This window comes from Crocuta crocuta, unplaced genomic scaffold, assembly GCF_008692635.1.
Source record: "Crocuta crocuta isolate KB4526 unplaced genomic scaffold, BGI_CrCroc_1.0 scaffold317, whole genome shotgun sequence".
Lineage (NCBI taxonomy): Eukaryota > Metazoa > Chordata > Mammalia > Carnivora > Hyaenidae > Crocuta > Crocuta crocuta.
The window spans coordinates 39,436-62,644 of NW_027530984.1; the positions used below are offsets into that span (position 1 = coordinate 39,436).

A 23,209-nucleotide genomic window follows, 5' to 3' on the forward strand; every position below is an offset into this window, starting at 1 on the left:
ACCCCATTATAAATCTTAGAATAAATCCCATCTGATAGCAATGCTTTTTAATCTTTAATATGCTGCTATATCCATTCTATTAATTTTAGGATATGTCTACATTTATATTCATAAGTGTAACTGGCAGTCCTGTTATTTTGTTGTTTTTCTACTTTTGGTGTATGAGCTTGTTTTTTGTTTTTTGGGGTATTTTGATGTTTGCTGTTGTTACTATTGTCATTATTCTCCTTTGCTTTTTGGTGTTAAATATAGTCAAAAAAAAATATAGTCAGACTTTTTGCCATCAGTTTCTCTAGCTTCACAAAAATAAATGAGAAGTGTAACTCACACAAGAAATATCACTTGACTGAAGATTTGATAGAACACATTTGTCAAATGCCTTAACCTGGTTCCTTGTTGAGAAAATTCTTTAATATGGCTTTTCAAATTTTTCAAGGTTTTTGATTCCAATTGCCTACTTATTCTTGGGCTAATACTGATCATTTATATTTTCGCAAAAAAGCATTCATGTCACTAAGATTTTCATATATATGAATATATATATATATAACTAATGTTTTGTTATTTTAAGCTTCCTATACATCTGGTTGTAGCCTCTTTCTAATTCTCTTTTATATACTTGAGATTTTCTATTTGGTCATATACTACCCTTGCCCACAACTGTTGATCTTTTAAAGAACATGCTCTTATACTTATTTATTACTTCCCACTGCTTCACAATAGTCTACTTCATTAACACTTTCTATTTCCTTAAATTATTTTATTGCTCCTCTCCTGGCTTCTCATATTAGATGATTACTTAGGTTCTTACAAGATAGAATAAAACTGGCAACTAACTTATGGTGGCAAAATCTCTATTGTCCACAGAAATGATCCCCTCTGTTATGTAAGATAATCAAGAATTGATTAAACCACATTAAATTTATTATCTGCACCCTGAAATTTAGTACCTAATGAAATATTCAATGTTCTATTGAATTACTTGTTTAAGTATCATTTGGAACAGACTGCTAGGACAAATCTATAACAACACTGAAAGAACAATGAGTATTTTTCAGGCTAGAAATCAATTATATTTCAGAGGCAGCGAGTAGTGCTGCTAGAAGGTTGAAAGTCAACTCTATATTTATAAAATTTGACAGTATAAATCACTGAGCAATGGCCTATCTGCTTTATCCCTGAAATTTATTATACATGAAAAGAGAAACCAACATCATAATACAGATCTGTTATACTGGTCTTAAGATTACTTGTGTGAAATAATGGATTTTAATAACTATAGCAGTATGAATAAAAGGCTGAATATAAGGCTATGCAATCAATGTACCACACCTTCGCTTTNATGGGGGTCTGGTAAAACGGGTGAAGGGGGTCAAAAGGTATAAACTTCTGCTCATAAAATATATTTGTCATGGGGAGCGTCTGTACAACATGGCCACTATAACTAATAACAACGTGTTGCATATCTGAAAGTTGCAAAGAGAAATTTGCTAAGTAGAAGCTCTCATGACAAGAAAAAAAATATTGTAACCATGTTTAGTGACACTAACTAGTCTTATTGTGGTGATCTCTTTAATACATACACATAGTGAATCATGTTGTACACCTGAAACCAATATTCTATTTCAATTACATCTCATTTTTTTAAGTAGAATTGCATACAAATTTCACATATCTGATTATTATCTGTAAGCATGGATTGAAGTGATATCAAAACCTTAAAATAATGGAGTTAGGCAATTTAAAGCAATTTCTGTAGCACTCTCTGTGAAAGCAATTCTTAGCTCAGTTGTGCAAACTCATGATCATTCTAACAAAATTCTACAGCAAAAGTTCAGTAAACTTAGTAACTGTCATTAAAAAATAATAACTCTATTAGATGTGATTACAAGTAGTTTATTTCTATATGTAAAAGTAGTTAGAATTAATTTTTTTCTGGGTTTAAAAGATATATACTGAAGCTTTTTCCCATGCCCTTGGTTAATCTCTGCTGAGAAGAAATACTATGACTGCATGGGTATAGAGTCAGAACATCTTAAGTTCAAATACTGGTATCTCTTGTATTAGTGTGATCCAACACAAATTACCTAAGTTTCATTTTCCTCATTTTGAAGACCTCATTTGAAGATAAGCTGTTATAACATATGTAAAGAACTAAGAGTGCTTGGCACAAACAGGTAATTCAAATAATTGTTAACGGAGAAAAAAATTAAAATTACCCCATTAATTTATAAATAGGCAATATAACTTGTATGCATACACTTCTCAGATATAACTTCATATTAATGCTGCAGAAAAATATCCTCAAAGTTTCAAAATCTTTTAATGAAATGTTCCCTAAACTTCAGATATAACCACATATCATTTATATTATTGCTTACTTGTTTTCTCATATCATCTTTTCTTCCTTCTATCCCCACCTAGAGCATTTAGATGAGCTAGTTATATTTTTAAACTATAAACATAAAAATAAAATCATAGGGATTAATTTAAAGATTATCTCTGATCTCCTAGAATTATCCTGTATCTGGCCAGTGGTAGTGAACCTCACTTTGTTAATCACTGTTTTGAAGTTACATAATAATGTATGCCTACAGATCATTTCCCTAATAAAAATTCTTAGCACCGTGAAATTTTGTCAGTAGTTTCCAAAGCAAGTAGATTCATAAACAATGAAGTTGTTTAAAAAAAAGTGGGGGGGGGGGAATCTTTGTTTCTGATTAAAATTTAACTACAGGACATAACAGGAGCTTGCATGATTCTCCAAAGTTTCTAAAATTCATTAATAAGAGTACTGCATGCCAACTACATAAATAGGTTCATTATTTCAGGATTTGGTCATAAAACATCTTTAAGAGATATAATTGTAACTGAGGATATGAATGTGATTAATGCCTGCTACTACCACAAAGGAGTGGTATCAGGTTAAGCTGACTGATAAAACTGAGCAAAGCACATTTCTTTTCCTTCAAAATTGAAACAGAACAAGGAGCAATCTCTGTATATCAGAGAAAATTATGTCATAAAAATAGCATCTATGCGTTAAAAGAAAAACTTTTTATTGTTAGATAGTCTCTAAATGTTCCATGAGAAAACTTGGCTTTTTTCCTAACTATGTAAATAAACAGAAAAAACAAAACCATAAACAAAAGTTTGCTCTGAGGGACATATGATACCAGACATATTTATAATATTATAGGCTATAAAATATCTGTCTTGGTGCATTTTACTAATAACTGACCAAAAATTAATGGGTGCCTGAGTCAATTAAGCATACTACTTGTTTTTGGGTCAGATCACGATCTCTTGGTTTGTGAGATCAAGCCTCGCATCAGACTCTGTGCTGACATTGTGGAACCTGCTTGGGATTCTCTTTTCCCCTCGGTTTCTGCCCCTTCCCCACTTGTGTGCATGCACCCATGCTCGTGCTCTCTCTTTCTCTCTCAAAATAAATAAATTTAAAAAAATTTAATAAAAGGGGCGCCTGGGTGGCTTAGTCGGTTAAGCGTCCGACTTTCGCTTAGGTCATGATCTCGCGGTTCATGGGTTCGAGCCCCGCANTAAAAAAGTAAAAATAAATCAATGAAGAATTCACCTCTTTTGAAATATAATTATTTGGTATCAGAATTCTATCAAACACATGGGTTTTATATTCCAATACTTTAAAATCATTGATAACATTTCTTATGGAATTTAAGCCTTTCCATGTGACCTAACAGTTAAGTGTAGTTTAAAAATCTTGCCATATTAATAAAAAATATTTTGGAACTATGTATGGCATTTATGCTGTATTTCATTTATAAATAAGGGGAAAAAACCTTATCTTGTTAATAACCACTTTTCCAGCAAAGATTTTTCATTTGGATTTGGGGAGGTCTATTCATTCTGTAATAGTTCAAATATATAACCACAGAGGAAGTTATAAGATGCAGGTTTTAAATTACATGTAAAGTGTATTTGTCTAACTGAATAAATTTCTCTTCTCAGCAAAGGGTAAGTCTAGGTAGATACATTTCCTTCTTCTTTCAACCCATGCCAGATACCACCAGGAGGTAGGTAACCTTAAACTACTGGCTGTAGGTTCTTTAAGAAAGAGAAAAATAAGCTCAGTGAAGAGGTTTTGGTTGGTCAGCTTACTCTGTCCTTTGAAAAACTGAGGAATGGGCGCCAGAAGAAAATTGGCATCCCATATTACAGGACAAGGGGTCCCTTTGACAAAGTTACTGTCAGATGCAAAAGAAAAAAAAAAGAAAAAAAAAACATTTGTATACATTTATCAAACTGATAAGGGTTTTTTTCATGAAATAAAAATACTACTAATCAGTAATAAAGTAACATGACATAATTTAGATGAAACAGACATGGGGAAAGCCTTTGTAGGCAAATCTAGATATAGTCATTCAAGTAAAAAAAAAGATGGAAACATTTATTTCAGGAAAAATTATGGTAATGTACATGGTGAAGCTAGAAACAGTTGAAAGCAAGTGTCCGGGATAATACAAACTGGAGAGGTGTGCCTCATCTGACTACATTCCAGGTAAAGAAAGAAAATTAAACACTATGCATGTCAACACAAAACACGTGCTGAGCTAATTTAGACCATAGGTCAGGAGACTGAGATCCCGGTGTTAAAGTCTGGGGGTTTGAATATAAGGTCAGTTTAGAAACAGGAAGTTAAACTGAGCTCACCTTGTCTGCTGCTTCTTAAAAATACAGATTTTTTAAAATTTACTTTTATTCATTTCTATTTTTTCTATCTGTTCATTTAGATTTAGCCAGTACAAAAGATTTAGATGTAACCAGAATATAAACACATATTAAAAATTAAGTTGCCAAGTGACTATGTCTGGTCCCTTCCTACAGGGACTTGATCCTCCTCCAAACCATTCTAACTATGGAGGCCCTGCCAAAGGAGGTGTCTTGCTGCCCCTGCCCCATGGTTCACACAAGACCGGATACACAACCTCAGAAGGGTCAGTCAAAGGCCTTTTTCCAGAATTAACAGATGCCAAGGCAACCTCTTCTGAGAAAAGGGTCATGATATTATATACATAAAGGTGTACAAGCATCTTTCCAAGTGATAGAGAGTTCCACAGAGAAAGGAGTGAATCCAAAGGAAATTGGATACAGAAAATGAAGACAAATTTCTGAAATGTAAAATACCTGGATCTAACTGTGCCTATATTTAATCAACTCCAGAAATTTTCAATTATACGAATTAATAAATTCTCTTTTGTGTTTAAGCAACTTTCAACGAAGTTTCTATTACTTGCAAACAAAAAAGTGTCACAAATGAGACAAAGAAGATATTTGGGTTTTGCATGTATTCATTAATATCTTACTATATCTTCTTTCCTGTCAAAAAACAGCAAAATTTTCCCCAAGGGATTTTTCCAACCTGACATACATAGATACTCTAACTTAATTACCAGAACCTGTGCACGGGGAGGGCTCTTAAACCACATTATCTTATTTGACAACTCCCCAGATTTACTACATGTTCTGTATATGCTTTGACACAAACAATTCTTTGTTTGATAATAATGAAAATACTGATTATATGAAGTATCATACATAGCGACCTTATTTTCTGATCCTAAGTATTAATGGAGAAAACTTATAAAAAAACAAAACAAAACAAAACACCTGAAAGCATTTAAACCAATTTTTATGTTCTATGGCATGGTACTTCAAAAAACTTCAACCATATATCAGTAGACACGAACATCAATGCAGAGACCCAAAACAAAGAAATCACAAATGCTAATCACCTACTATTCTCACAGACATGATTAATGAAAAGACTATTTCAGAAAAACAGCTATCATCATTTCCATTTCCAGCAGTTAAATCAATAGTCTGTCACCACAGGTTTCAAAGATGAACCAAACCAGAGAAAGTAATGCATACTCACAAATTATAAAGCATGTCAGCCATGTTGCTACGGTAGTACAAAGCATTTCTATAGGCGCTTTCAGCTTCAGAAATTTTGCTCTGACTCTTCAGAACATTTCCAAGGTTACCCCATGCTGCCAAGAAGAGAAAGAAGTATTCAGGCTGAGCGTCAATCCAATTATACATGACATAATATCAGGGTGTCAGGAAGTACCACAGGGAGAGCAAACCTTCATAAAACATTTTTAAGAAGGAAAATTTATTTCCTTTATACTCCAACATTTCATCAAACCATGAGATTAAATATAATCGAAGCCTTAAAAAATTTAAAGTAATTATTATGTCTCAAAGCTGATATACATATGCAGTTCATCATAAGGCCAAGAACAATGTTATCTTAAGATCACCTACAAAGACTTCATGCTCTTTCAAATTTCAGTAGGGGTCCACATGGCTTGAGTAAACTTACTGAACCAGAACTGTAAGAAATAACCATGAAATAAATAAAGATTTCATTCAAATATGATAAAACTGAAAAATGACATAAAAGAACAGCATATAAAACAAGATGACTAAGACTAAATCTATAAAGAGGCTTAATAATCATTACACTTCTTAAAACAGTTAAATATATATGGTTCATTCAGATACAATGTTCTTTTATATGTTCCTTGCTAATACATTTATTTGTGGGAAAACTAGTGTCTTGGTATTTTCACACATAATATTTTAAAATAAATCTGTATTTTGGGGTACTTGGTTTATTCAGCTGGTTAAGCATCTGGTTTATGGTTTCGGCTCAGTTCATGATCTCACGATTTCATGAGTATAAGCCTCGCATCTGTGCTGCTTGGGATTCTCTTCTCTTCTCTCTCTCTCTCTCCCTCTCCCTCTCCCTCTCCCTCCCTCTGCCTCTCTCCTGCTCATGCTGTCTCTGTCTTTCTCAAAATAAATAAACTTTAATAAAATTTTAAAAAATCTGCATTTCCTGTATGCTCTTTCTTTTTCGCCCCAAGTAATCATGATTTCTCAACATTCAAAAGACCAAAGCTATACCATCAACAACTGTGCATACAGCATGGCTCTCAAGCAGACTTAGTGCTCAAAGCTGGATGCTTCTGTTGTCTGTCTTCTTTCCAAAAGGAGATGGGGTGTTGAGTCCTGAAACCAGAATCCTTCACAGACAGAAGACTGGGATAAGAAGGCTTTTATGTGTCAAGATATATTTATTTGGATAATTACTGACTGTATCTGAAGAATATCAGGGATTTGGCGGTATCATTTTTTAATGACTAAAAAAGTGTAGAATCTTTCAGTAATGACATTGCCTGTGTACCCTGCTAATTTAACATTGTGCCTTAATTTACTAATCTGTAAAACAGGAAAAATAATTCGTATTTTATGGGTCCTGTGATGAGGATTAAAGGTATTAAGACATGTGGCAAACATTTAACAAATGTTTGCTATTATCATTAATATTATTGTGATTGGTACTTTTTGCAGTTTTTAATGTCAAGCATTGCTTATAGAAACAATATCAAATATAATGCATTATATGCCATTATGTTAACTCCAGAGAATAATAATCTTCTATATTTGGAAAGTCGTATAACTTCTTTTCCCTCTGATGGAAAACAGAAGGAAAGCACTGGACTTACAATTATTCATCACTTAATAAAGTCACATGCCACACCACACCCTTGAAAAGTAGCATCTCACTGAGCTCTCAACACAGTCCTGTACATAAATACCCCATCTATTCTGTGAGTGAGGAAACAGACCTGGAGACACTAAAGAACTTAAGCAAAGTTAATACAAAAGTGATAGATCAGGAATTCCAATCCTAGGCTGGAGGCTTCCAAACCTTTCCCACCATCTACCTAAGATTTTCATTGCACATTTCATCTTTCACTGCAAATCAGCTTTCACACACTACAAATCAGACCTTGGCATTATGAATTCATGAAAGACTGAATCCTTAAATTGAAAGGTAAAACTTAGTTTTAAAATACTATAGAATTAGTTTATAATATTGACAAGTTCCAAAACTAAATTCAGTAACAGGAAATATCAAGTAGTAGGAAAAGCATATAGTAAAGTAGGCTATAATTATCTTCAAAGTTAATACGTATAGTATCACATGTATTTTATATCCAGTCCCACTTCCCCTACCATCACCATTACCAAATTAATAAAGTATGGCTCCGTGGAAACTTCTAACAGTCAGGTTGTTTTCAACTCACTTCACTTCTTCTGAAGTTCTGCTTTGATTGTGGCATTATTAATGAAAGTATATTTATATTGGAATCACTCCACAGAAATGCCTTGAAGTATTAATTTAAGAAACAGGAAAACACCATTACAATACTATCTCATCCAACCCATACTCTTAGAATACAGATGCTTGAAAAAAAGAAAAGAATTGCTTTGAATATTTTAAGTCATATTTCCAGACAGACTATCATTTTTTCAGGAATTTACATCTCAATTAAATAATATACTAACAAATGTTTCTCTTTTTAATAGTCAATAGATATACAGTTATGCTTAGAATATGTTTACTGAGTTGGTTGTTCATTTATTCATTCATGTACATATCTAATTATTAAGCAGATATTTGCTAGCACCTAGTCAGTGCCAAAAACTTTATTAGGGGCTGGGCACACAGACATGTGCATACATAGAAGCTCTCACCCACGTGGAACTTATGTTTGAAGTGGCATGTGAAAAGGAGTGAGGAAGGAAGAACCACACCAGAGAATGAGTTAACTTCAAAGAATGATAAGTGATACAAACAAAATAAACAAAGCAAGGTAGTGTGAATGAGGCCAATTTATACAGGGACATCTTAGAAACAGGGAAATGGATGTGACGTCTAAGGACTAAAGGATAAGGAGCCCAGCCTTACAAAGATTGGTGATGCCAGGTAAGGGGAACAGTAAAAACAAAGGATCTAAGGTGGCTTCCATTGGGACAGGCAGCAAAGGAGACAGTGATTTCAAAGTGAGAATACCACTCAGAATTAAAAATCACTGGCAAGGTTATCTGTGGCAAAGCCATAATTTGATACCACGTTTCTTAGTTTCTGTCCAGATAGAAGCCTCCAACATCTTTATGATCAGTCATTGCCCTAGGTGACTGGGATGAGAACAAGAAAATTCCTAAATGAAGCATGTATTTTTAAAACCATCTTACCTACTTATGGACTAAAGAGGAAGGAAGGAAAAAAGGCAGGGGGAAGGAGAAATATAGACTTTGATGTCCTGAACTCATCAGACTCTCACCATCAGGCTATTTTTTTTCTACTGTACATTACACATTCTTACAGAATACCAACTTGAGTCAAGGTTACTTTGAATCCATGATAAATGAGACAAAACAAGATTACTTCATAATTTTACTAAACACAAAAAAGAAAAACGCCACTGTTCAACCCACAAAACACCAAAAACATCCCTCTCTCTTCCTAAATGAATGGCTTCTTTATCCAGTCAAAGAATTGTTCCAGCATCCAATCCAGAGAACGCCCCACTTCTTTAGAACCTCTCCCAAATCACCCAACCAACGTTCAAATCCTATGATACAACTTCAGGATGCCCAGTATGTCCTGTTCCCTCAGTACAAGTAGTAATTAAGCCGAATTCTTTACTACCAATGTATTCCTGATGGTCTTAGGCTGAAAGGCTTCATACTCCACTATGAAAACAATTCCTTTCAAAATCCACCCTCCTCCCTTTTTTTCCCCTCAAGCTTCTATTTATTGCCTGCAGACCAGTCTACTCTTTCAGAGTTGAAGAGGAGCAGGCAGCTCACCACACCCAGGCTTCCTATAAAGTGGGCAGATGACCTTAGGGCAAACTATCAGCTCAAAATTTCATTTCACATTAACAGTAAGCATTCGGGTGTCACCCCAAATCATTATTTAAGGCATCAAAATCCCTTTTTCTTTAGATAATTGTTCTTCAGTCCTGTGTTTACCAAAAAATGTTGATTTTTAAATAAGAGCTGCCAAAACTAAGATTGCTGCATACTNTTTTTTTTTACTTTTTTGGTGTGAAAGCTGCTATCACTATTTCCACACATTCAAATTTAAATGTGATTGATTCTTGCATCAATGCTACAAAAACCCAATGCTAACATAAAGTAAAGATCACTTCCAAAAATATAAAACTATCCTATAGAACATGATCTAAAATTTAAAAATATCCCACTGGGAGTCAACTCCCAGTCAACAAATTAAAATTTAGCTATCACAGATGTGATTTAGAAGAAAACAGATTAAAGTGAACTATAAAAAGTCTATCTTAAAAGGATTAATGTCATGATTTCATATCTATATAATCATCCTAAAGACAATCAGTGTAGCCATTTTTAAAATTTAATTTGACCATATCAATCAAGTCAACATTTTTTAATATCAGATCAAATCTTAAATGTAGCTAGTCTGAGTAATTAAAGCTATCCAAACCAAAACTTGAAAAATATGGAGAAATATTCCAAGGCTCATGGGTAGAACAATTTAACACTATTAATATAAAAATTATTTAACATTAATCCTCCCAAAATTAATCTACAATAAATTCTATGTAACTTCAATCTTTTTACATTGTTTATCAGTAAACTCAGTAAATGTATTCTAACCATCATCTAAGAGAAATATAAAACTTGATTTTACACCATACTTATCATATGCAAAGGTAAATTCCAGATAGCTTTAAAAGTTAAATGTGAAAAAATAAAGCTAATAGGAATAGGTAGAATATATTGTGGAAGGAAAAGAGACTCCTTAAAAAGACCTTCAAATATAACTCAAAAAGTTTAAAAAAATGATGAATTTGAGTATACCAAAATTAAGGACTTCTAATTATTGAGGGATAATAGGTACAAAGTTAAACATGCATTAATACATTAGGAGAAGATATTTCAAACATCTAAATAAGGACTATACTTAGAAGAAAAAATTCCTAACAAAGCAACTGGGAAAAGATAATATATCCAACAGAGACCAAAAAAAAAAAAAAAAAGGCAAAGGAAGTGAACTTAAATTGAAACAATTTTTAACTAATATTCTATTCCCTTAGCAATCCAGAGAAACAAATTATAACAATGAGATCTGAGATCGGCAGTATTTAGAAAACTGTATAAAACCAAGTACGAATGGAGTTGTGGGGGAAGGCCCAGTGTACTACTGGTGGCAGCGTAAGCCTGAGACAGCCATTCTGTTGGGCCATCTGACAGAACTCAGTCTAGTCAACAAAATTCACTAAATCCGGGACAAGCCCTGACCAGCAATCCCATAACCAGAGAAATTTTCATCTAAGATAACATGTAAAAGGGTGTTTAATGCACGTCTTAGTTTTGGCTGATAGTGGGAAGCAATCAACAAGTCCATCATGGGAGTACCACGTGGGAAATAAACTTTATATATTACTATGCATAAGTGAGAACCAACGAATTCCATATAAACACTGACACATGAATGGACCTTAGAAAGCCAACAAAGAATCAAAACATCAGATGCATGCTGTGTCACAACACTAGCTATAAATATTAAAAATCCATTGTCCCCCAAAATATCACTATACATTTTGCAAAGACATATTACAAATCTAAGGAAGCAAATCAAGTCATTAGAGCAGTTTTCTATGGTGCAAAGGGAAGATGAAGTTAGGAACAGAGTTAATGGGAATAAGCACATGAATATAAGAGAGGAAACCTGCAGGGATTATCCTGGCCATGATCAAAATGGCCATGAACCTAGAAATATAATTAATCTAACTGTCTGCAACTGGGTTTGGGAGGGAAGGGACACAGGGGAAATGGAAGTGGAGGAAGGAAAGGAAAGAAGAGAGAGAAGAAAAACTAAGGTCACATCCCACATTCGTTTAAAATAGAGATGGGGTTATCCTATATCCTACTTAAGGAATAAAGAGTTTTAACATTCACTAAACTTTTTCTTGTACTAAGACAATCAGAAACAGATGTTTGGGATTATCTTCAAATTTTCACTTGGTAATTACACTTTGGCCCAACAGAACTAAAAGATCTTATATTTCCATTAATATTTAATGTCACTTACATTTTTTTTTGCATTTTTAGGTCCATACATTATAGTGATACATTCATTTCATAAATGTACTTTTTTTAAGTGCAGTTTATTGAAATAAAATCTCTGAAATGCTTCTAAGAAATTATGATGAAGCCAAAAAAATATATCATTATTTTTTAAAGTCCATATTTTAATAGACAGGATACACACATGAGTCCAATTCACACTTGAAACTCTGGAGATAATACACTAAAGCTCTTATTTGATGTTCAAAAAATGTTAATTAGCTTTTTGAAAATCTCAGTGTAGTTTTTAAAAGTTTTTCCCAATAGCTTCTCAAAATATTCAGAGTATTCATCTTATTTTTGTTGTTTTATAATATTTTATTTTACAAAATGAGTATTATAAGAAGCTGCTTTCATTTGAAGGAATTGCTCTCATGGCATGGCATTGCTCTGTAGCACTATGAGCAGAGGAAAAAGTAGAGAGATAGAGAAGAAATTTTAAAATAGATTATGATGATAAAGATAATAATAGTGCTTTCATGTATTTAAAGCTTACTAAATGCTTTAACATTGTCGAGGACTTAACCTAATAGAAACCTTTGAGGTATATTACTACATCCATTTCACTGATGAGAAAACTCCCTTAGTAGCAAAAACTTACTGACAAGGAAGATCCAGATCTGTTTCCATGCATCAGAATCTATTTAGAGGTAAAGCTATCTCACTCTCTCAAAATTGAGTTTGAAAAGGGGCGCCTGGGTGGCTTAGTCGGTTAAGCGTCGACTTTCGCTTAGGTCATGATCTCGCGGGTTCGTGGTTCGAGCCCCGATTCGGGCTCTGTGCTGACTGCCAGCTCAGAGCCTGGAGCCTGTTTCAGAGTCTGTGACTCCCTCTCTCTGACCCTCCCCTGCTCACACTGTCTCTCTCTCTCTCTCCTAGAAATAAATAAAAAACATAAAAAAAAAATTGAGTTTGAATGTAAAGTAGAATAGCATATTATAATACTCAATATTTTTACATATTTAATTGAGGGACTGGAGTATAATATGAAAACAAAATAAATTATTCAAATGAGTCATCCCCTCAGAACTGCTAGAGGCAAAAACAACAACAACAACAACAACAAAAACCGTCCAGAAGCAATAAAATAAAGCTATCCTGTACCCATATTTCATAATGTATTTTCCATGCCACAGAAAAATTAATGCCAAACAACATATTAAGTATTTTACATTTCTTTGGGAATGTATTTTAATATGCAACACTTTCGAGTTAACTTATTGGAAATAGAACACACTCTGTAAACAAAAGGTTGTTGCTCAAAGATGCTGGGGACTCAGGTGCATTTATCAAGATCTTGTAAGTGCCCTGAAGACGCCTTGCAAGGAACAGACGTTCAAAAAGCATTGTTTAACAAGCACATGATTTATTTCCTCAGACTGAGCACACAGGCTGATTACATGAAGGGAAAGCAAACAGCTACTTCTCGGTATCACAGAATAAGCTTCAGAAAATCTAATCTATGAAGTTATCTTGTTTTTGAAAAGAAAACAAAATTCTCCTGTTAAAATATCAGGAAGTGAAGTAGTTGGAATAACTCTTAACATCTCAAGGGCCCTTCACATTGATATTCAACTGCATCTAAAAGGTATCCACTTACGAAGAAACTTGACCTTAATTCACAAGGAAAGCTCCTCTTGTACTTAGTCCACAATCTGCCACAGTTTATTTTCTGTTCCTTGAAAGGCAGAAGAACAATTAAATATTCCCATCTAGCTAAAGTTGTTCTAAAGAGAAAATCAAATGTGAGCTCCCTCTAGAAATGCTAAGTGATCTACAGCAATAAATACCTCCAATTCTTTTTCAAAGCCTTCATTCAAATACATAGTATTTCCAAAGTTCACAGACTAACTTCAAACTTACGCTATTGCAATTTCATCTCTCTTAAACAGACTTCACAAAATCAATGGAGGAAGATTTGAGCAATGTTTTCAAGGATATCTTCACTTTATACTGAAAGTTTGAAGACATGTATGCTTAATTATAAAGGTTAAAATAATTTTCTTAGGATTTTGACATACAACACTCTTCAAAAAATGAGTTACGATGAATGACTCCCTTAATATTACGTTATAAATTTGACTGAGGGACTGGAGTATTTAAACTATTTACCATTCAGGTCTACATAAGCAATCATGCCTGAGGGTTATCATATCACATTTTCATTTTACTGGTGCAATAAACAGAGCCACCAAAATCATTAAGGGCACTCACTTTTGACTTCTGCCCTCAGCTCTAACTTATTTTTACCTTAGAACTTTAATATAGGTCTTTAGACTCTATATCAAAACCTTGAATTCTATGTAAAGATCTGGCAAAATTGAAACATTTAACTGCAAAAAATAAGGTAATAAGTCCTGAATTTTGTTTCCTTCAATATGAGTTACTTGTTTGAAATCAGAACGCTACCATCAAAAAGGGATAAAAAATTGAAATCTTGCCAGTTATCAAAGCCAGACCAGGTGCAAAATAAATACAGTAGTGCCTAATGTGTCCAGTAAGAATTATGTCTATTCAGATGACAGGCCTAAACTTTGTGTATATATTAACTCTTAGTCTGCATAATAAAGGAGATTATCATTAGATTATACTAGATGAGGAAACTGAGTCTCAGGGAAGTCAAGTGACCTGCACAATTTAATAGAGCTAAAAGTTATGTTTGTCTCATTCCAAACCCTTCCTTATAATCACAGTGGAACACTAGGACTTTAGATGAATTCCCCAAAATGGTATTACCAAAGACATAGTTTTTTTTAATGTTGATTTATTTTTAAGAGAGAGAGGCAGAGACAGAGACAGGTATAAGCAGGGGAGTGGTGGAGAGAGAGAGAGAGAGACAGAATCTGAAGCAGGCTCCAGGCTCTGAGCTGTAGGCACAGAGCCCGACGTTGGGCTCAAACTCATAAACAGTGAGATCACGACCTGAGCAGAAGTCGGGTGCCTAACTAAGCCACCCAAGCACCCCACCAAAGATATAATTTAAGTATCATTTTAAGTTATAAAGGTTAATTATGTTAAACTTTAAAGGATGGGGGGGAGAGAGGGAAGAAAACAGCAGAAGGAGAATTAAAAAGAGCCACTTAACTGCATGGAACTTGGGATAAATATGAATATGTTTTGTTTTTTTTTTTGTTTTAACTCCCTCCTTCCATTAGTAAAGATTGTAAGGGAGTCAACAGTTGTAGCCTGAGCTTTTTAGTGATTATTGATAGTCACCCCAAGGAAATAAAAGCCTTTATAAGACTATAAGAACTTATTTTTCCTCTAGTAACTAAACCTTGGATTATTACAAGAACATATTGTTAAGTGGGTAAAAGAAACTGCCTAGTTAACATGTAAAGTGAAAAAAGTGGACATAATGTAAAGATTATGATTCATTGGATACCAGAATTCATACTATATACTTTTATATAATTCTAATTATAGCAGTTTTATAATATGCAATTATTTCCTCTTAGTTCTGTATCTTTGGTTACTTCAGATGAACCTGAAACTAAATTTATTCCTAAAAAAGGAAAAAAAAAGTATTAAAAACAACATGGTAAAATTTAGTATCCCAAGAATATGTTAACACTATCTTGAAAACACTGTTAATCACTATAATATCTATGCTCATACTACAGTACCCACATATAAAATTCAGAGGAAGTTTTTGTGTTTCAACACATTTAGGGTTGTTCCTTAGTACTGTAGCATCTGTAATCTTTACTATATTCCTGACTTTGATGATGAGCCACCCCCGTATCCATAGCCCAGTGTCTGTTACCAGTACCACTCACGATCTGTGATGCTGGGTCTTGCCTTCTCATCTGTGGCCGTAAGTTTCCCATGGACTCTCCATTAAAACAAAACAAAAAATCTGATCTGTATCCCTTTCTAAGGTAACGTGCTCTCTGCAAATAGTTTCAGAATAACTAACCCACAGTACTATAATAATATCATAAATACAGCTGCATTTATAAGTGTAATGAATTTGGAAACACTTAAACCTTGAGTTTATCCTCAGATCTTAAAAATAGAGCCTTGTGAGCCTATCACACTGTTAAAAGCAGACAACAAAAACACTTGGTGAATACATAATCCGGCACACCATGTATAGTGACCCTGTTTACCTAACAGACTACTGATTCAATGCAGGCTTTTTAGAAATTCCGCATATCTGACTGATCTCTCACAAAGTCAGACTGAGACCCTGAAGTTATTCAATGGACACCTTTAGACTGATTATAAAGAGTGGCTGAGTTGCTTCTCATTTTATATCAGAAATAGAAATGTCCCAAAGAATCCCTTGTTTCTATCATGGGTGCCATTGTCTGAGTCTAGCTCAAGTTTGAAAGATGAAAAATGCTTAGGAAAGCCAAGAGTTTTTATACAACTATATCAAGAATTCTAAACAACTCCGGGGGGAGAAAGAGAATCCTTTTATTTATTTACAAAGGGATCCTTTGTTCTCTCTTAATTTTTTTAAATGTTCATTTATTTTTGAGAGCCAGAGAGAGAGAGAGAGAGAGAGAGAGAGAGAGAGAGAGCNGCAGGGGTGCGGCAGAGAGAGAGGAAGACAGAATCTAAAGCAGGTACCAGGCTCTGAGCTGTCAGCACAGGGTCCAACATGGGCTTGAACCCATGAGCCTTGAGATCATAACCTGTGCTGACATCAGATGCTTAACCAACTGAGCCACCCAGGCGTCCCTCCTTTGTTCTCTTAAAATCAAATCTCATAATCTGCTTTATCTCACAGTGAACCCTGTCATCACTGAGAAGGGTCCCTGCAATGGCCCCAAGTTAATTTCCTACTAACGGTCACTAAAAGGAATTTTGATGTGTAAATGTAAAACAAAATATCCAAAATTTAAGTTTTAGTATAGTCCTGTTATCAATTAGATCTGGGTATACTCAAGTACATTACTCGAATCTTTCATTTCTTATTAGCAATAGCAAACCTGAATTGTGGGCCACACCCTGGCCTAGGTATGCTAAACATATCCTGTGTGGTACTGCACACTCACTATATAGATCAGCAACTTGAGGCACAGAGCAGTTGTGATAACACTATAAGGATAATGAAAACAGCTATTAATAGTCTGGGTTAAGATTAGGGCCCACACCTACCTTACCGCAAAATCTGCACTCTTTACCATGCTGCTTTTCTCCTTAAGCATTCTGCCTCTCAATTTCTCATCTGTGAAGCAAGTATAAAGATGCTTGCCCAAGTTAAACTGCAGCATGATTGAGATGAAATAAGATAACATATATATTCTGAAAAGTACATTATGGAAAAGGAATGATATTTCATTATCATCCATTAGAAGCATAACCAATTAGATATACATTTCTACAGGACATCTCCTGTGAGTTCAGGATCTCTGAGGGTGCCATTGTGAATTTCATTGCCAAGTAAATCCAAGCCAACAAAAATAAAACTCAAAGCAATATTAAATACACCTGAAACTAGTTTCAGAGTTTAGAAATATAATGAAAATTCTAAGGTTCACATTTTATCACAAAAAATCTGCTTCTAAAATAAAAACATTGTACATCTCAAACATAGTATATTAGGACACTAACTGGGACATCTTGAAGAAAGCATATTAGGACACTATTTTATACCTTACATTAACCTCTGTATATGAATTTTTGACAGTCACTTTTACCAACTCAGCAGCTAGTGCTGAACATTGCAAAAGTAGTTAGTACTAGAGACAAGGGATTTAAAAACATAATCAGTAAAAATATAAATTTCAATAACACATGAGTAAAAAATATCTATGCATGCTAATGAGAAAAAAAGAACAATTATCTATTGAATAACTATGAAATTTCTAAACATACCTATTAATTACTTTTGATATATGCACAAATCTTGGGCAACTATCATTTTAAAGTAATTTCCTATACTTTCAGCTGACTATAACAACACAAAAAGAGAAGAGGTTTATTGTCTTTGCCTTTTTTTCTGTTACAGTTCATGAGATAAAGGTTCTTAAAAAAGGCTTCGCAGCAAATACCTGAGGCATTTTTGCATCACCTGAAAAATATGATATTGAAAAGAAGGATGCTACTATTCTTGTTTAACAGACTTAAATATACAATCCAGAATACTATACTTCCAAATAGTGAAAGGAAGCTATTGCACACAGGGAAATAGGAAGAATCCAGAGGGTCAATGCACTAAAATGACATTATCACATCAACTGAGCCCTAAAAGAAAGAAAAGGGCTGGTTTACTCTCTGAAGCTCTAATCTTAACTAGCTGGCATCAATCACAACAAGGGATTTTCAGAAGCCATTACAGGATATTTTGCAACAAACAAATCCACTGAGCACATATGAGTGATTACAAACACTACTACCTACAAGTGATGATTAGGTTATGTTATTTTAGGGACATAAATCCATACTATTTTATCCATGAGTCCTAAGTAATATTGACATGCAGACTATTTACATGTCAGGTTGATTAAAGCTGATAAGAGAAGTTGTATTTTTTTATTTAAAAATTTTTAAATTTATTTATTTTGAGAGAGAGAGAAAAAGCACATGTGCACACAAGCATGGGAGGAGCCGAGAAAAGGAGAGAAAGATTCCCAAGCAGGATTTAAACTGCGTAGGGCTCCAACTCATGAACCAGGAGATAGATCATGACCTGAGCTGAAATTAAGAGCCAGATGCTTCACTGATTGAGCCACACCAGCACTCTGAGAAGCTGTATTTTTCTATCAAATAAACAGGATTGAAGTTAGGATACACTTCTTTAAGTCCAACCTTTTAACTTAAAACCTCAAAAGTAAGTATCTACTCTAGGTTCAACCTGGAAATGAGAACCAGTAAAGCATAGTAGGCTCAGAGCAAAGCACCACATAAGCTCTTGCTTCTAGAATCATATCACAGAGAAAAGAGACATGGCATAGGAAGGACTTTAGGGATGGTATCACCTGCTCTCAAAAATGATCTCAAATTCATTATCCTAATGTATAACAGAAAAAAGATTTTAAAATCCTGTATCATTGCTTCCAAATAACAGAATTTCAAAATTAGCCTCAAATGTATCATTTTTAAAAAATTTTTTAATGTTTATGTTTGAGAGAGCGTGCGCGCGCACCCTCAAGCAGCAGAGTGGCAGAGAGAGAGGAAGACACAGAATCCGAACTGGCATAGTGCCACAAACTGTGAGATCATGACCTAAGCCAAAGTCAAAAGCTTAATCGACTGAGCCACTCAGGCACCCCTCAAATATATCATTTAGACTGAAGATAAGAAAAATGCAGCATACAAAGATTTGTACAATATCATTAACTAATATGCTCATGTTTTTATTACGTAAGCCCAGACACTCACTTCTACTTTAAAACTGTTTTCAACACTCACACAAATATGCACAACCCTATTCAATCTTAACCACTAGGGTGAATGTGACTTGAAGCCAGCCGTGGGAAATATTCAGATTATTCAAAAACAGAGTTAAGTAGAGAAATGAGGTATTGTATACCAGTATTGCACACCACCAAAGTGTGTTTGTAAAACTCAGAGAGTAAGCCAACTGATGAAGTAAAAACAGATAACATATCAAAATATCAGAGACCTCCTGGTCTTTGCTGGTTGCCTCTTGATACATAATTTGAGAAATTTACTCCCTTTCCCCAAGAGAAGAGAAGAAAGAAGAAAAACGATTTCTCGCATTTCTTTATTTTAGAAGCTCCCAGTTGCAATACATAGAGCCCTAAACATGATAAAACTGTGAGCTTCCTCTCCCATCCAGGCAAAGAACTGCACTCACAGAAAAAGTGGATTGACATCTCAGTAATCTGTATTTGTCAAATGTGACTCTCAGCTGTTGTACTAAATATCTCATCCAGTTCCTTCTCTCTAAACTTAAAATCCCTAGAAAGTTTCCTAATTAAAATGTATGTCTACAGTCCTTCCAAAAAAGATATTAATGTTGATATTTTTATATAATATCCCACGGCATTTTACATAAAAGAATTGAATTATGCTGTTTAAGATGACTGAATGAACGTTCAGTGTGGCAGCTAGTATTATTGGGAATGAGAATCCTAAATATAAGACACAATAAAGCCTCTAATATAGCTCTGCCTTACAGAAGGTCTTTTTTTTAAATTTCTCTCTACTATTTAATCAAATTGGATTACGGTTTCTTACTTGGAAAACAATATTATTATCTTTTAAATCAAAACTTTTAATATGTTTTGTCCTTATTTAATTTTTAGTAAGCTCTTTAATACATATATTCCTGCTAGATCCTCCTGGCTGGTAATATTCATATTCTAAAATAATACACAAATTTAATACTAATATGCAAAGCAAAAAAGATGAGATTTCTAATTTAATACCTGTATATAAAAATAGGGCTCACACTTTGTCTTAGCCATCTTCCCAATAGAATGATATATAAACATTCTCCTGAAAACAACCTTTTAAAAAAACTGTTATAGGACTTGGAACGTCTCAGATTTTTCCATAATCTCATGAGACTTAACTGAAATATTTTAAATTCATGATCAGCAGTGATGTGTGGATAGGGGTATGCATAATAAAGGTAAAACTAAAAAACACGTTCTGTTTGTCTTCTCAAAAACCTGCCGTATCTGCGACATTATCTGTAACTTCTTACTACAATAGGAAACATATATACTTTATCCTTCTGTGACTTATAATAGTCAAATACCTATAATTTCCTTTTGTATTAGATAATGCTCTGATATACTTGTCAGCTTGTTAGTAGCTTGGCTCTCTTTTGTTAAAAGAGAATTTGAAATTTCAAAATTACTAGTTTAAGACTAAACAAATGACTCTGTGCTCAAAAATGACTTCTAATACAGCTAACCATTTCTTAATGGATGCCAGATTTCAAAGCCTTTCTCAACCTTCCCACCCTTGTAGCATGGTGGAACACAACGTCCAGACACCCCCTCCTTGTACAGAATGCATAAAAATGTTAGATCAAAAAATAATATTTGTTAGTGGAATTCATTAGCTGGTAGGAAAGTTAAGGTGAATCTCTAGGTCTAGAAACTGCTTGGAAGCAGGAATCCATAAGGGTAAACAGCTCTGAGGATGTCACTCACTCAGCCTCTGTGACGTTCTGATGAACTAGGCCTTTGGCTTTAATCAGCTTTAAGCGAGAGTTCAAATTGCAGAAACCACATAAACTCAAGCTCCTGAAAGGAAACAGCCTAAAGAGACAAACTACCCAAAACCAAACAAATGAACAAAACAAAAACAAAAACAAAAAAACTCAGAGGAGAAGGTAAATGTATTCTCTGTCAAAAATATCTGGACAAACAGAAAAAAGAATACAAAATTCCCTGGGAATTCCTATACGTAAATCCACCTTCACAAAATTTGGGGCAACACTACATCTGTTGCTCAAATTCTCTCAAAGTAAAAATATGTTTAAACTACAGTTGCAATAGAGATTTCCAAAAAGGTAGTGTGAGAACATTACGCATAGCTTTGTGCAAATAAACTTGAAACTAGTTAAAGTGAACAAAACCCAGGGGGAAAAATTACTGAAACTGATCCACAAGTCAATCTTAAATGTTCTGAAAATCATGAAAGAAATGCAATCAGTAGAAGAAATTATGTCCACATGTAAGCAAAACCTCAAGCTAAGCCAGGTTTGTAGGTAAATTCTGCCAATTATAAAGAAAAAGCTAACTCTAGTTTTATATAAAATCTTTCAGCAAACACAAAAGAAGTAATACTCCCAAACTGATTCTGAAAGATTAATTGATTCTAAAACCAGAAGATGATAGCACAAGATCAGAAATTGCCAATCTCATTCAAAAAACATGGGTAAAAAACAAATTTAGAAGAATATAAAAATGATAACACGAATGCAATGTAGGTTCATGAGAAAATCTATTACTATAAATCATCAAATTAACAGATTGAGTGGGGGGAATCTGTGTCATTATCAATATTAATTCCTAAGAACAAATCTTAAACTAGAAAATAAGAAGAGAGCTCTACAGGTAAAAGCATCTGAAGAAAAAACCTGCAAAATGCCCATAATTAATGGTGAAATACTAAAAACATTGTTTTTTTGAAGAAGAACGAGCCAAAAAATCTGCTGTCATCACTTCTGTTTCACTTTGTAATGGAGGTTCTAGCACAAAATAAAAGTAATTAATTAAAAGAAACAAAACTGAAATAAGAAGACATATGCAGGAAGGTCTTCAAAGATACTGGTAAAATGTTTTCTTAAGCTGGGAAATGGCTATCTGTTTGGCAATGTTCTTTAAACAGTAGACATATAATGCATATATATATACATTTCTCATGATCTTTTCAGATTATATTTAAGAAAAGCAAAAATGTTAAGCATTTTCAGAATCAAACACAAAAACTAATATGGAAATCAGAATAATTTAACTTCATACTTGTTTTAATCATACGCTAGTTTGAATTCCTTTGAAATATAACCACTGGTAAAATATATTCATCCTAAGGCAATGCTAATTTTAGGTTTGAGAGTTTTCAAAAGCCCAGAAAGATTCTAAAGGTTTTGTTATGGATAATTTTAAAGACAGGGTAAACAGTGTGTCACCTGCTTCATATTGTGATCCAGTATTTTTTTCCAAACAACTGTACTCGGAGTTATTAGAGCTGGAACTAAAGGAAAGATTTATATGCCACTTCCATTCTTAGAGGCAAGGAAACCTGATGCTTTTGAACTTCTGTGACTACTGCATCCCAGCTAAAAAGCAATCATTGATCCCTTCAAAGCTCCAATGTTTTAAGCTGGCCTTAGTTTAACAATTTAACATATTTATTTTTTTTTAAATACTTTAGTTGAGCTAATGAGACATTTTCATTTTAATCTTGTCAGTCTCATTATTTTATATTTTAATTTTCTACTCAAGAGAGCAGAGATGGGCTGAGATGAAGCAACACAGAATTTCTCTACTCTGTGGAAGCCTGAATAAACTTTGTAGTATTTTTCTCTCAATCAGCCTTTACTGGTGCTTTTAGCTAGCTCTCTCCTATCATATCTCTCTGTTAAAAGTGGAAATCGGTGTTTTACAGCTTTTTAACTCAGGCCAGCCAGTCTTAGTAAAATGCTATACTGGCTGCCCTTCTTGACCTTACTGCTAAATTTTATTTTTTATAAAACTTTGAACCTCTTTTGAAAAATTTTCATCTTCCTTCAGAAGTAACAAATTATCTAAGAAATACAGGA

At 33.9% G+C, this 23,209-nt stretch overlaps 1 protein-coding gene across 1 annotated transcript in view; it reads right to left on the reverse strand.

The window, feature by feature from the left end:
• The window catches only part of LOC144236591 (protein O-mannosyl-transferase TMTC2), a gene marked incomplete at its 3' end in the record, with an annotated part of 246,431 nt that overhangs the window by 28,001 nt on the left and 195,221 nt on the right, over positions 1–23,209 (reverse strand). Inside the window, exon 4 of the mRNA XM_077770236.1 lies at positions 5,915–6,029. Coding sequence (XP_077626362.1) covers positions 5,915–6,029 — 115 coding nt within the window. The remainder of the gene's footprint in view (positions 1–5,914; positions 6,030–23,209) is intronic.